Consider the following 12692-nt stretch of genomic DNA (forward strand, 5'->3'; position numbering starts at 1 on the left):
GTGTGTGTGTACCAACCAAGCTACTCTGTGTGTGTTCTAAATGCTAAATGGTGGAAAAAAAGCATCCCATTAGCTTTATATGGATGTTGACATTCCATTCAGGTCAAAGTTATTGGTGCATGACTATATTTGTGCTTATGCAGTTTGTGCGTGTGTGTATGTGTCAAGTCTCACACAGTGTAGTAGTCATGGCTGTCACACAAGCATGACCATGCATGTGCACACACAGACACGCACACACACACACGCAAAAACACATACACTCCCACTGCTTTGCTGTGTGTGGCGGGGCCCCCCCAGGGGGTGCCGCTGAGCTGTCAAAGATGGATGGATGAAGAAGCTGCCCTGCATAGCAAGGGGCTCTGGGGAAATACCACCAACATGACACGCACACGCACGCACGCACGCACGCACGCACACACACACACACACACACACACACACACACACACACACACACACACACACACACACACACACACACACACACACACACACACACACACACACACACACACACACACACACACACACACATCCTCTGTCTGCACACAAACACAGTGTGTGTATATGTTTCCACTTTAAAATGCATAAATTTGAATAAACACGCATGAATCACAAACAGAAATGTTGTGAGAACCCATGACGTGCACACTCGTACACACATGCACGTCTATGAAAGTCGAGCCGCTGCCTCTGTGTGGAAGAGAAACAGCCGTACGGTTCTGTGCAGAGGAACATGCGAGTTTGATAACAGAGGAATGTCCAGAGATTTCCATTTAGCAGACAGACGGTCGACATGGACAGTGTCAGAAAGCAGACAAAAATAATAAAATACACACTTCCTCAATCGCACACACTCAGGTGAGGTGAAACTTATGGGGAAAGTATCAAAGGAATGACAGAGGGAGCTTTTATCGATAATTATTCATAAATAAGACTGACATCCAAGGGACAACATTTTAATATCTGAAGCGCACCAATAAATCTCGGTACAAACAATAACTCTTTTTTTATTGGTTGCTGCCTTATAAATTAATTTCTGGGACGTGGAAGCGAGTCATCACAGATAAAAAGACGACAGGCAGAGCCGGAGACGTGAGGGATCAGACGGTCCAGCAGATTTTTCAACAAATCTCCATCACTCAAGTTTTCATGTGCAAAGAGGGAATTTATTGACATTTCTCGTGCGTTCGCGTTTTGGATTTGCTTACAAATGACGCGGTTTAGATAATCTGGATAGAATGTCTGATCATCTAACTGCTTGTGTTTCACCAGCTTCCCAAATCTCAGGAATTTGTTTTGTCAGTGCAGTGTTATCACAACTATATAGAAATGATGGGGCCCCAGTTGCAATAAATCACAATTACCATTTTAATTGATTATGACAATGGTTTGCATTGCTTCAAATCACAAAAAAATGCAACAACACAAGGAACAATAATAGCTTTTGGCTATGTGTGTGTGTGTGTGTGTGTGTGTGTACTCTGGCGTACAGCAAAGGAGAGAGGGGGATTTCACGGACCTTTTAGGATGGGACGATTGTAGCACCAGACCAGAGTAGACCTTGTAAACTTAACCATTCTTAATTCCACAGTAGGATTTCCTCGACCGGGGCAGTAAATCTCCGTGCTTGGCACAAGCCTGAACAATCCATTAACAATAATAAAGCCTGAGCAGCTGGGAGATGGACCCTTAAAGGGGAAGGTCAGCCCGATATTACAGCTTTAAAGGTTTCCTATTACGGCTCAACTTCAATATAACCGCTCACCTTGCCTTTAATGGCCGCTGGCTACGCAATGGACGAGCATATATGGAGATTCTAAATCTTTCCGATATTACTGGATACTGGAGATGGTTCTGAGCCACTGGTTGGAGGTGTGAGTATTGTTAATAACGTCGCCCCGGGGGTGAAGGAGATGTCCTCGCCCTGTCTGTCCCCCTGGGGCACACGGGAGGATTCAAGCTCCGCAGCACCTGGCCTCAAATAATGCTTGGGCAGCATTTTCATCATCCTAGATTTTCCCTCTGACTGTGTCTTTGATATCTTTGCTCTCCTTCCACCTCACTTTTCTTTCTGCTGTCACCTCTTGTCGTCCGTAACTCCCTCAGGGACTTGCTGTGTTCCGTCCAACATTGCCAAGTCTTTGTTTCAAACTTTGGAAGCAGGATAAAAGATTTCCCTGCTATTGCACACCACGTGGCGCTATCTTGTCGCTACATGTGTCTCGATTTTGTGACATTCTTGCCTGCTCTCTCCTTGGCCAAGCTTGTTCCAATGTCTAGGGTGACTGCAGAAAAATGAAAAAAAAGAGAGGGAGGAGAGAGGACACAGCAACAGAGAGCAGGAGAGGAAAGAGGGGAGAGTGCAAGCTCTTAAGTAGATTGCAAGAACAGCACAGAGGCATGAGTGTGAATATTAAACGGGTTTTCTCCTGCCCGAGAAGTTCCAGCCTGCAGCAGCAGCAGAACCACCAGCACTGGGGACAGAGGTAGAGAGAGAGGCAGCGGTCGAGACGTATGGAACCGTATAGGTGAGCCAGCCAGCTCCAGGTGTCAGAAACACCGGTGTACACAATCTATCAAGCTGTCCGGCACATCACAGATGAGGAATTACCATAATCGAATTAGAGAGGAGGCTTCTCGTTGTAGAGGTGATGATTTTTCAAGAAAGGAAAGGAAAAGGGGGGATGTGAGAGTAATGTAAGGCAAAGGAGAGGAGACTCACCTGGGATGCCTGGCGGGGTTTTCAGGTATTTTCCATTGAAATGCTGTATCACTACTTCACACTTCTCTGTGGACTCCATCCTGCAAGAAAGCAAAGCATGGGATTTGATTTAAACACATTTACAACACATGATGGATTCTTTATGGCACAAGATGGACGCACACAGCAGCATTAGCTCACCGACCATGGTACTAGGATAAAGGAGTCGATTTTAAAATTTATAATTATTTTCCTAATTATATCATTTCTTGATGACTGCCCAAAGCGATTTACAGTTTTGCCATTTAACCATTCACACACACATTCATACAGTGCATCAACCACACACCAGGGGCACTTTGGGGTTCTGTAGCTTCCCCTAGGACACTTCAGCAAGTGGAATAGTGGAGACTGGGATCAAATCACCAACCCTCTGGTTAGTGGACGACCCGCTCTACCTCCTGAGCCACAGCTTTATTGCTTGTTTCTCTTTTACGCTACGACCCCTACAACATGGAGCGTGAGGAAAACACTGGCCTCCATGACACATTCACCACAATAAGGAGTCCCCCACTCGGCTGTGAGTTGCTGGCTGGTTATTATACTTCTGTTCATCCGCAAAACTGCTGTGGGACGACCCAGAGTCTGTCGGTCTATCTGCTGCGGAACAGCATTGTCTGCATGAGTCAGAACTTCATAATGAAATTCAGCGTTTGCGGGGGAAGAAGAGTTGTCAGGCAGCCTTGCACACTACCTAATAAAAGAGAAGAAAAATGATAGAAAGACAGAGAGAGCAGGCAGGACTGCATAAGAAAGCATGTGAAGGGTTGCAGAAGAAGAAGAAGGGACATAAGACAGTGTGGGAAGGTAGAAATAAATCTGGATGTGGATCAAACGCCGTGTACGAGCCAAGCAGCTGATCGCAAGGTGGGCTCTGATCTCTCTCACGTCGTAAGTTTGCAGACATTAACGTCCAGACACGCATCACATCAAAACATGTACATAAGTCAGGGATTTGAGGAAGTTATACTTTGTGCCAGCAAATGATCTAACTCCTTCAACCTTACACATAAGCCACATGCTACACCTGGTTTTAATATGACAAAGAAACACACCTCGACTTCATTCCTGTCCACGCATCACTCAGTGTCTCCATCTGTAACTTGGATTTCATTGCCAAAATACCTCTGAGGGATGTGGCTTCACATTTAAGATATCAGAGTAATATTGATCATCTGTTTTTCATCATTTTTGGGGACATTTCGCATTAATTGAGAAGATGTTAAGCGTGAAATGGGGAGAGAGAGAGAGAATCGGGAAAGACACGCAGCAAAAGGCCAGATCACAGCCGAACCGGAGGGCGCCCACCCAAAAAGAACACCTGAAGCCCAATCCGTGACCATACAACTGTTCTTATGAGCTCTACCTGTGACGTACCACTAACGCTTTATATTAAAATACTGAAACCAAATCTAATATTTTGATTCTAATTCTTGCAGGGTCATTGTCTACGATCTATTTAATCTGTTGTACACAACCTTTATATTATTTGCATGTGTTATCAGATTGTTTTAGCGTATGGATACAAATAGCTCGTATTAAAATGAGACAGGTTTGAAAAGCAGGCCTGAGTGATTCCTCTGTCTTTACGGTGACGCGCTCTTGGAATGTACAGAATTCATTTCTATCCAGATTTTCATGCTCCATTCGCTCTCACCTCCAAGAATACTCATATCATCCTGTCATCCTCTCACTTCTCCGTCCTCTGTCTCTCATCCTTCTCCCATCTCTACCTTCATCCTTCTTCTTTTTCTTTTTTTTTATTCCATACCCTAGCTTCTTTATCGCTCTCTATGTCCCATCCATCTTACTCCCGGCCTGTCTGCACCTCTCCTTTTTGACGTCTCTCTCATTCCTCCCCGTCTCTCAACCTTGGTCATTTCCTCCATCTTTCACCGTTACCCTCACTCCCTCCCGCCCAATCTCTCTCACTTTACGTGCCCTCCTTTTCCTTCCCTCTCTGCCCATCCTTTTGTTTCCCTCGGTCACGCCCCCGTCCACATAAACATCTCTCTCCCTTTTCCTCTCCCTATACTTCTCTTTTTAGAATATGATAATCTGTCACACTTCCCGGCATCATCCATCTCTCCCTGACCCCGTGTCAGACCTTTTCCGCCATCGCTCTTTCTTTTCCCTCCGTCTCCACCACTGCATGGACAGCTGATCCTCACCGGCCAGAGTGACTCAGCAGATGACTAATTGTGACAAGTGCCATTAAACACATCACCAGCACTCAGCAACAAGAAGTCACATCATTAAAAACAGAGACTTTCAGCTGATTCATGTGCAGAGAGGGCCGAGTATTTTTAGGTTTGGAGAAAATAAACTTAACTTTCTCAAACGTTTCACATCTCGACAGAAGCAGCTGTGAATCAAATGGGCCGAAATAAAAGAGTCTAAAATTGGTTAAAAAAAAGGATTTAAATCAGTTTGAACAAGGAACAAGACAAAAGAGCAGAAAGCAGGACATATTCTAGTCAATGCAAAAAAACACTTTTAATATTGAGCTCAAAGTTATATTAAACTATTTGTCCCTGTGGGAAACAGAAGAAGTGGACAGAGATGTCCAAGGTATAAGGAAATATAACATATCAAATAGGATTAAAACTGTTAATGCAGCAAAACTAGTAAGAACATCTATTTAACAACTATCCAATGTGAAACTGCTTATTATACATCGAATGAACATGAACATTATTTCAATCACGCTGTAAAAATTAGATTGAACAACAGAGATGAATATACAACATGCTCCTCATCCATGTTCACACACAGTAGCTGCTCTTCATCACCGTTTCATAAACATGCCAATAACCTTATTCTTTCACGTCAGGAGTCAGCTCAGTGACACAGAGAGGATCTGCATGACAGCTAACACACAGCTAACCTCACATTTCATCTCTCCCACTAAAGCCTAACAGCCCAGTACATAGTGCACACTCCACTTAGTGGAGTAATGATTTATGTGCAAGTGATGTTTTAGAGATAATCTTTTGGGATGTTTTTGCTGCCCGCCTTTTAACGGAGGCTGAAAATCAGGCTGAATGCATCACCCCCTTCTCCAGAGCTTCTCTGACTAGAAGTGCTCATGCTTAACTTCTCTCGCTATTCCCCAGCGCTCCTTATCCTCCGCCCCTCTGGCGATTCACTGCTTCGCCTCCCACTCGACGCCGTCTCTCCTTCGCTCTCTCTCCGGCAGCGCGGCGGGTAATGTCGACAGGAAGCAGGTGGGCAGACAAGAAGTAAATAAGGCAGGAGTCTGTTAGGCAGCGGCTGGGAAACAAACCGGTCAGCCAGGCTGTCTATTGGTCAATCAGACTTTTGGGGTAGTCAGGCAGTCATTGAGCCGGCCAGGTAGGCAGTAAAGCTTTGTGGCTGTTCTCTGTGTTCTCGGTGTGCTGCTGGTTAATGGAATCAGGTGCTGCTGTCTGCAATGATTAGTGCTGGGGCTGCGGTAATGGGCTCTGATATCAGTAATGGATCGGCCCACAAACACTTAGCTGGGTTTACTCTCTCTAATGCTCCTCATGGCCCAGCCCTCAGCAGCTGTCTGTCTGTCCGCCTGTCTGTTGACACAGCTAACGCCAACTCCACCGCTTAGAAAACACATTGATCCTCCTTTTTCGGTCTGGCTTCTTTTTGCCTGTAGTTATCATTTACCACCGTTCTTTTTTATTCCTTGATCCATCCAAAAACAATACAGCCTCTTTTTAGCCCCTCAAAACACCACTTATTCACTTTTCCAATTTTTTCCCACACACCCGCGCTCAACCACTCACGATTCCTCGATTCTTCTCCATCACATTCTCTCGTCTCCCTCCCAATCACCCTGTTCTCCTCTTCATTCTAACCTCTTTAGCTACTTCTCTTTATCCAGTTATTGTTTTCTCACTCCTCTCCCTCTCCTTCCTCCCGTCTCACTCTTTCCATCATGTCTCCTCCTCCCCCCGCGGAGGGCTAGTTGAACAGGTGGCCTGTGGCAGCTTGCCGCTGTGCTCTGCTTGTCGGTCTACAGGAGGCCTACCTGTCTGTGTGAGAGCGCGAGCTGGTGTATGTGCATGTGTGTGCACCGGTGTGTGTAGAACTGTGCATATGCTTATGTTTGTGCCTGTTTATGTGTGTGTTTGTACGTGTCTGTCCTGCTGTAACCCTCAGTAATAGAGCAGGGAATAGGAGAGGAGTTCAGCCAGAGCAGGTGATTAAGAAAAATCCCTGCAAGATGGCAGTTCTGTGGCCGTCAGTGGCCTCCTCTGGGTAAACAAGGGAGGAATGTGTGGAGAGGAATGAGAGCCTGGTGGCTGCTGCCGAGGACAAGGACAGAGCGGTTTATGACTTCGGGGGATTAACAAGCAGAAGAGGAAACTTTTTTTTAAGTAGAAAAAGAAATAAACTGCTCAGTGATAGGCTTGGTGGCAGAAATAAAGCAGCCCTCCAGTAGCTGGGGTGTAAGGACGAGGGGGTGATCGCTGGTATCCATGAATGTTTGTGAATGTAGAGGCATCCATTAATAGGCTTGTATAGCCTACACACTTACACACTTACACACACTCTGTTGCGCAGCCATAAATAAAGACATAAACTCATCCACTGGCAGACACGCAGTCAAACAGACTGAGAGGAGAAACAAATCAGCCTTAAAACTTTCCACCGCCTGGAGGCAGGATTCATCTGACGAGCGTTTTTTTATAGAATAAATGTGTGTAAGCACTTAGGACGTCGGGACTTTATGCCAGGGCATGTATATGTGTGCATGCATATGTTTGTGCACACTACGATCAGGGCATCTGTAAGTGTGCGTGTGTGTCAGGTCAAATCTATTTGCAAAACATGGAGTATGAGAGCAGTATATATGGAATAAGTATTTGACCCAAGTGTCATGTGTGGGCATAAGTTCTGTACTTTCATCACGAAATGTTTATTGAGGCAGCAGGGCAATGTAATAAGAAGATATATTTAAACTGTTGCCTTCACGTCACATTCGTATCAATAACGTCACGTACCTGGCAAAACCAACTCCTCTGCTGACCCCGTTGGCGTCCCTCAGTATCCTCGTGGAGATGACGTGGCCCAGGGGCTTCAGCATGTTCTCCAGCTCCTGCTCGTCCATAGAAACCGGCAGGTTGGAGATGTACAGATTGGTGGGGTCTTGCTCCTGTTGCTGGAGGGGACGGAATTGGAGGAGCAGAGGGGAGGAGGAGGAGGAGGAGAGAGGAGAAGAAAAGATGGTTAGAGGAATACTATATCATCGGCTTCGTGTCACAAGCCCTCACGTAAGAGTGAAACCAAACTGTGGCTGAACTCTCATGACGTTTGGCCTCGCTGACATACACACACATTCATCTGCTCGCATGCAATATGGATGCACCGACATCTGTGCTGGCTCCATGTGAGTGTGAAAGCGTAAGTATGGAGACAACACATGTGCGAGTGGAGTTTCGCATGTTGGAGTCTTCTGGGTGCATTTCCTCTACACCAGTGTTATGATTAGGGATTAAGAGAAAGAGGGATAGAAAGAGAAAAGGGGAAGGCATGCAGTATATGGTGGTGTTTCCTGTGTAGCGCACAAGGGGCCGCTCGCAGCTGCACAGCTCGTGGTGGGCTGAGCCTGAGGTAACCGGGGGCCCGGTGCGCTCCACAGCAGAACAGCTGGAAACAGCAGCCTGGTCCCATCAGTCAATTAGTCACTGAGGCAAGCAGTCACCATATATGCCAATCATCCATCCCTCCATCCATCCATCATGTCAGTCTCTAAATTAAGCATGAAACGACATTGTGTCAGCCTGATTTTTAATTATGTTATACTCATGAAACTATACATGTTTGTATTTTCTTTTCCAACATATCAATTTATACTTAATGCTTCCTCCAAACCAGGTCGTTAGTTACTATTCAATCAGCTCTAATTCATCCTACCCAGCATCCACATCTCTGCACCTTTCATCCAACAGCAGCCATCACAACAGCAAAACTGGAAAAAGCCATATACAGTATACTGTGGTTGGTAGTCGGCGTAATGCGCTCGAGGATTTACCTCCGCTTCAGTTCACATGATAAGAGACCTGGTACAACCCAATTTCCAACACCGGGTCAGTTTATTTTCAAGTCAGTCCCCTGAACGATGCTGTAAATCAAACTGATAACTTTGAACTGATCTTCTGAAGCTGTCACTGTGAACTCTTTTATTCAAATGAAAAATAAATTCCATTCTCGCCCTTGTCAATAACAGCCTCTGAGTGTGTTACATTTTAATCCACTTTAGAGGAATAATTTAGGCAGTGAAAGGGAACTTTACAAGGAGCGTTGCCATGCAGAAAAGCAGTAATCCGTGGAATGGTTGGGATCTATACGTAATAATAAGGGAGGCCACTGTATCTCTCCTTAATAAGAATATCAATTTAGCAGGACTCATATCTATAAAAATTTATGGAATTATATTATATTATATAAAATGTTCATTCCATTAGCTCAGGCGTGGTTAAGTTTGATCGGCCATGTCCAGTCTCATAAACTTTAAAAACTGAAAGGAGAAGCAGGGACAAGGTGGAAATGACTTTCACCCACAGAAATTAAGACAAGCTGCACACAGGTTAAAAAAATAGGAGGTTTCTGCTTTTCCAAACCACAAGCATGCTTGTAATCTGTCAGCAGCGCTTATCTATGTGGAAATCAGTTGATTTTGCCTCAAAGAAACACGATGAAAAGATGAGAAACATGGAATTCCAGTGATCTACTTCATACTGCAGCGCTGCAAACAGCCGCTTCACAAGTCTGTCTCATTCTCAGTCGGGGAGATGTTGCGGAGATGGTACAGTTGCAGGTAAACAGTGTCTTTGAGAATCTTTACAGACTCTCTGTGCTTTGCCACAGGCAACGCTGCCTCGCTCTGTCTTATGTTTTCTGTTGACGGCAGAGGAGGAGGTTAAGGAGGAGGAGAGGAAATGCCTCCACCGGCGTCCTGCCTCCATCGCTCCGTCTGTCAGAGGAGAAGCCTGGTCCCTCCCCTGATTAATTAGCCGTCTTATCTGACAGGACATGTTTGATCTGATTAAAGCCTTTGGGAGAAAGCCGGTGCCCGATGTGAAAGCGGGAAAACTGCAGCTATTTCTCCTTTAACCAGGAACTCAATTACCAAACTTCAGGGCAAATGAACCCCCCCCCCCCCTTCCATTGCAGGTTTGTCACAGTTACGTTCTTCAGAACGACGGAGAAAGAGCTCACGCACAAGTTTGTATAACACAGGATTTGGCCGTGAATGAGACTTAATTAAATCTGCCCGTAAAAATCGACTGTACACGTGTCACTCAGCTGGTAAGTCCCTTTGGTGTGTGTAGCTGTGCAGCTGCGCTTCCCTTTGAGTTTCACTGGTTATGTCAGGCGATGTTTTTAAGGATTATGTCAAATAGGCTTCGTATTCCAGCGCAGACAGGGGGTCTGGATCAAAGAGTTAACTGCCTGACTCACTCGCTGTGGTATAAGTCAGTGATACCAGAGTTTGCGTGTGCGTGCATGTGTGTAAGCGCGGGAGCCCTTTTGAATGGGGGCGCTTGCTTCTATAAGCGTGACGGTACACACGGCGAAAGAATACGACGGAACGTGAAGCGGTAATTTGTGTGTGGGGCTAATAGTAGAGAGAGGGGGGGGGGGGGATTATCATGGGGAGGCCTCGTCTATACACGGCCGCCTCGCTAAGTTTTCTCTTTGATGACGTTCCGCACCACAAAGCCCTAAATACCCAGATGAGAAGGTTACGTGGAGGAGTGGAAATGGGAGCGTTCTGACGGGAGGTGAGATGGGCCGGCCCATTCCACAAGGAGATTTAATTTCCTTTAATGTCAGCCTTCGCACATGCTCTGCTGTCAGGCTATGAATGAAACGGTAATTGAGGTGTGTGTGCGCTCGTGTGCACCTGTGTATAAACCAGATTAATTATGGTGTGTGTGTGTGTGTGTGTGTGAGTGTGTGTGTGTGTGTGGGAGGGGGGAATATAAAATAAAATATATTGTAATTGCGTGCCTATGTCTCAATTTGCTTTTATGTACGTCTCCCAGAAGCGATGTCTGCGTCTTGAGTGCGCGGTGGCAGTTACGTCTATCTTCTCGCCATTGACCAGCGTTGTAGAAGGTTAATGGAAAGGCTCCAGGCTGCACTGGGCCTTTGATGAGTATAATTCCTTCACCTTGCCACCAGGAGGACACGAGGAATCCAACTGTGTTTGTGTGTGTGTGTGTGTGTGTGTGTGTGTGTGTGTGTGTGTGTGTGTGTGTGACAGGAGGAGGAGGGGGGGGCCCCCGACGTGTCATTTCCCGCTGACGGATGGGCCCCTCGCTAGAGCTGACAGCCCTGTAGCAGTTATTTCATTTCGACACCCGGCTCTGTTTACCCCACTGTAATATCTGAGAACATTACCATGCTACAGGGGGGGAGGAGGGGGAGTATTAACAGAGAGAGAGAGAGAGAGAGAGAGAGAGAGAGAGAGAGAGAGAGAGAGAGAGAGAGAGAGAGGAAAGGATCTGGGCTAAGCAAAAAAAACAACAAGAGGAAGAAACAGGCAGAATAGGAATTACAGTGATCACAGTGCAAAAGGTGAAAGAGTATAAAAAGGTAAGAAAGAGACAGCCGGAGAAGAGACGGAGACAAAGGCAGCCGACATGACGAGCAGATATAACACATTAAAGGAAAAGCCCTCGTTGGCTTCTGACAACGCTTGAGGGAGGAGAGACGTCGAGTGTTAGAAGTCGACGTTCCGCCTATGGGGCTCTCAGGGCTGCATCCATTTAACTGATAGGAGCGAGACAGGTAGATGTGTGTCTTGACTGGGGGCACCGCATCTAGTGCCGTGTTCAGGCTCCGGGTTGCCCTCGCTGTCATGTCAACACGTACGATATCCCCCGGATTCCTTTACCCCATTCTGTCTGTTTCTAGCCTCTTATGACCCCTGATTACTCCCACTCTGCCTCTCATTTGTTACTCACTCCAGCACCCCCCCCCCCCCACCTTCCCCTTTTCCATTCCACCTACACACTTCCCTACCACCTCTTTCACGCCAAAAGAAAGACGTTAAACTTCTTTCCCATTGCCGGTAGAGGAGTTTGCCTCTCCGATGATCTTCCCCTGGTGAGTCTTGTTCCATGTCAGGAATGTGTCGAAAACTGAGAGACTCTCTCACCTCGCTTGTTTTGCCACCGTTGCATTTTGCATGAAACAGAGAAAAAACAATCCGCTGCCGGACGTTGTTTCCAAGATCTGAAAAACACAAACGTTCACGGCTATTTAAACGCTAACGACCGGAGGTTCAATGCAGCTCATATCGTCGAGCGGAAAAATTGCAGCGTCAGCATCTGGACTACAGAAGAACGAATCAGCGCATTCACCCAGGTGTTACGTTTCCATCACTGCCGATAGGATAAAAACTTGTGTCGACGGCAGAGACATTTGACCTGAGTATAAATGCCGATTGTTTGCATTCTCATTCCAAACAAACGCCAGATGGTAGCGGTTGCTAGCTTGTTTTTTGACCAGTGTAAAAGGGGCTTTAATTTTCCCGTCAATCCCTTCTCCTTCCTCTTCCATACTCCGTCTCCTCCACCCTTCATACTCGCTTCTTCCTCCAGTCCTCTCCCTCTCCATCCATTCAGCTTGCTCGAGAGATTAGAGCTGTACGTGTAATTGGCTCTACAGGGCTTCGCCGCTGCTCCTTTAAGCACTGATGAACACTTGACGTGTGTGTGTGGGTGTGTATGTGTGTGAGTGTGTATGCAGTTGCCAATCCTCGGTATAACGACACACTACTCACTTCCCTCAGGTATGCCACTCTGGCCTGTTGTGTGACTAACCAGCAGCCTGGAGGAGCACAATTAAAGCCAGAGACAATGGGGTTCCGTGTTGTCTGGTTGGAGAAAACTGCGAGGAAGCGGTAGTTGCTGTG

General features: G+C 46.3%; 1 protein-coding gene across 7 annotated transcripts in view; it reads right to left on the reverse strand.

The window, feature by feature from the left end:
• rbms3 (RNA binding motif, single stranded interacting protein) overlaps positions 1-12692 on the reverse strand; it is a 255253-nt gene that overhangs the window by 57279 nt on the left and 185282 nt on the right. For all 7 annotated transcript variants that reach the window (XM_034600749.1, XM_034600748.1, XM_034600752.1 and 4 more), the window contains 2 exons: positions 7768-7925; positions 2729-2808 (listed from right to left, as the gene is read on the reverse strand). In XM_034600749.1, the coding sequence (XP_034456640.1) occupies positions 2729-2808; positions 7768-7925 (238 nt within the window). The remainder of the gene's footprint in view (positions 1-2728; positions 2809-7767; positions 7926-12692) is intronic.

Source organism: Hippoglossus hippoglossus, chromosome 11 (genome assembly GCF_009819705.1).
Source record: "Hippoglossus hippoglossus isolate fHipHip1 chromosome 11, fHipHip1.pri, whole genome shotgun sequence".
Classification (NCBI taxonomy): domain Eukaryota; kingdom Metazoa; phylum Chordata; class Actinopteri; order Pleuronectiformes; family Pleuronectidae; genus Hippoglossus; species Hippoglossus hippoglossus.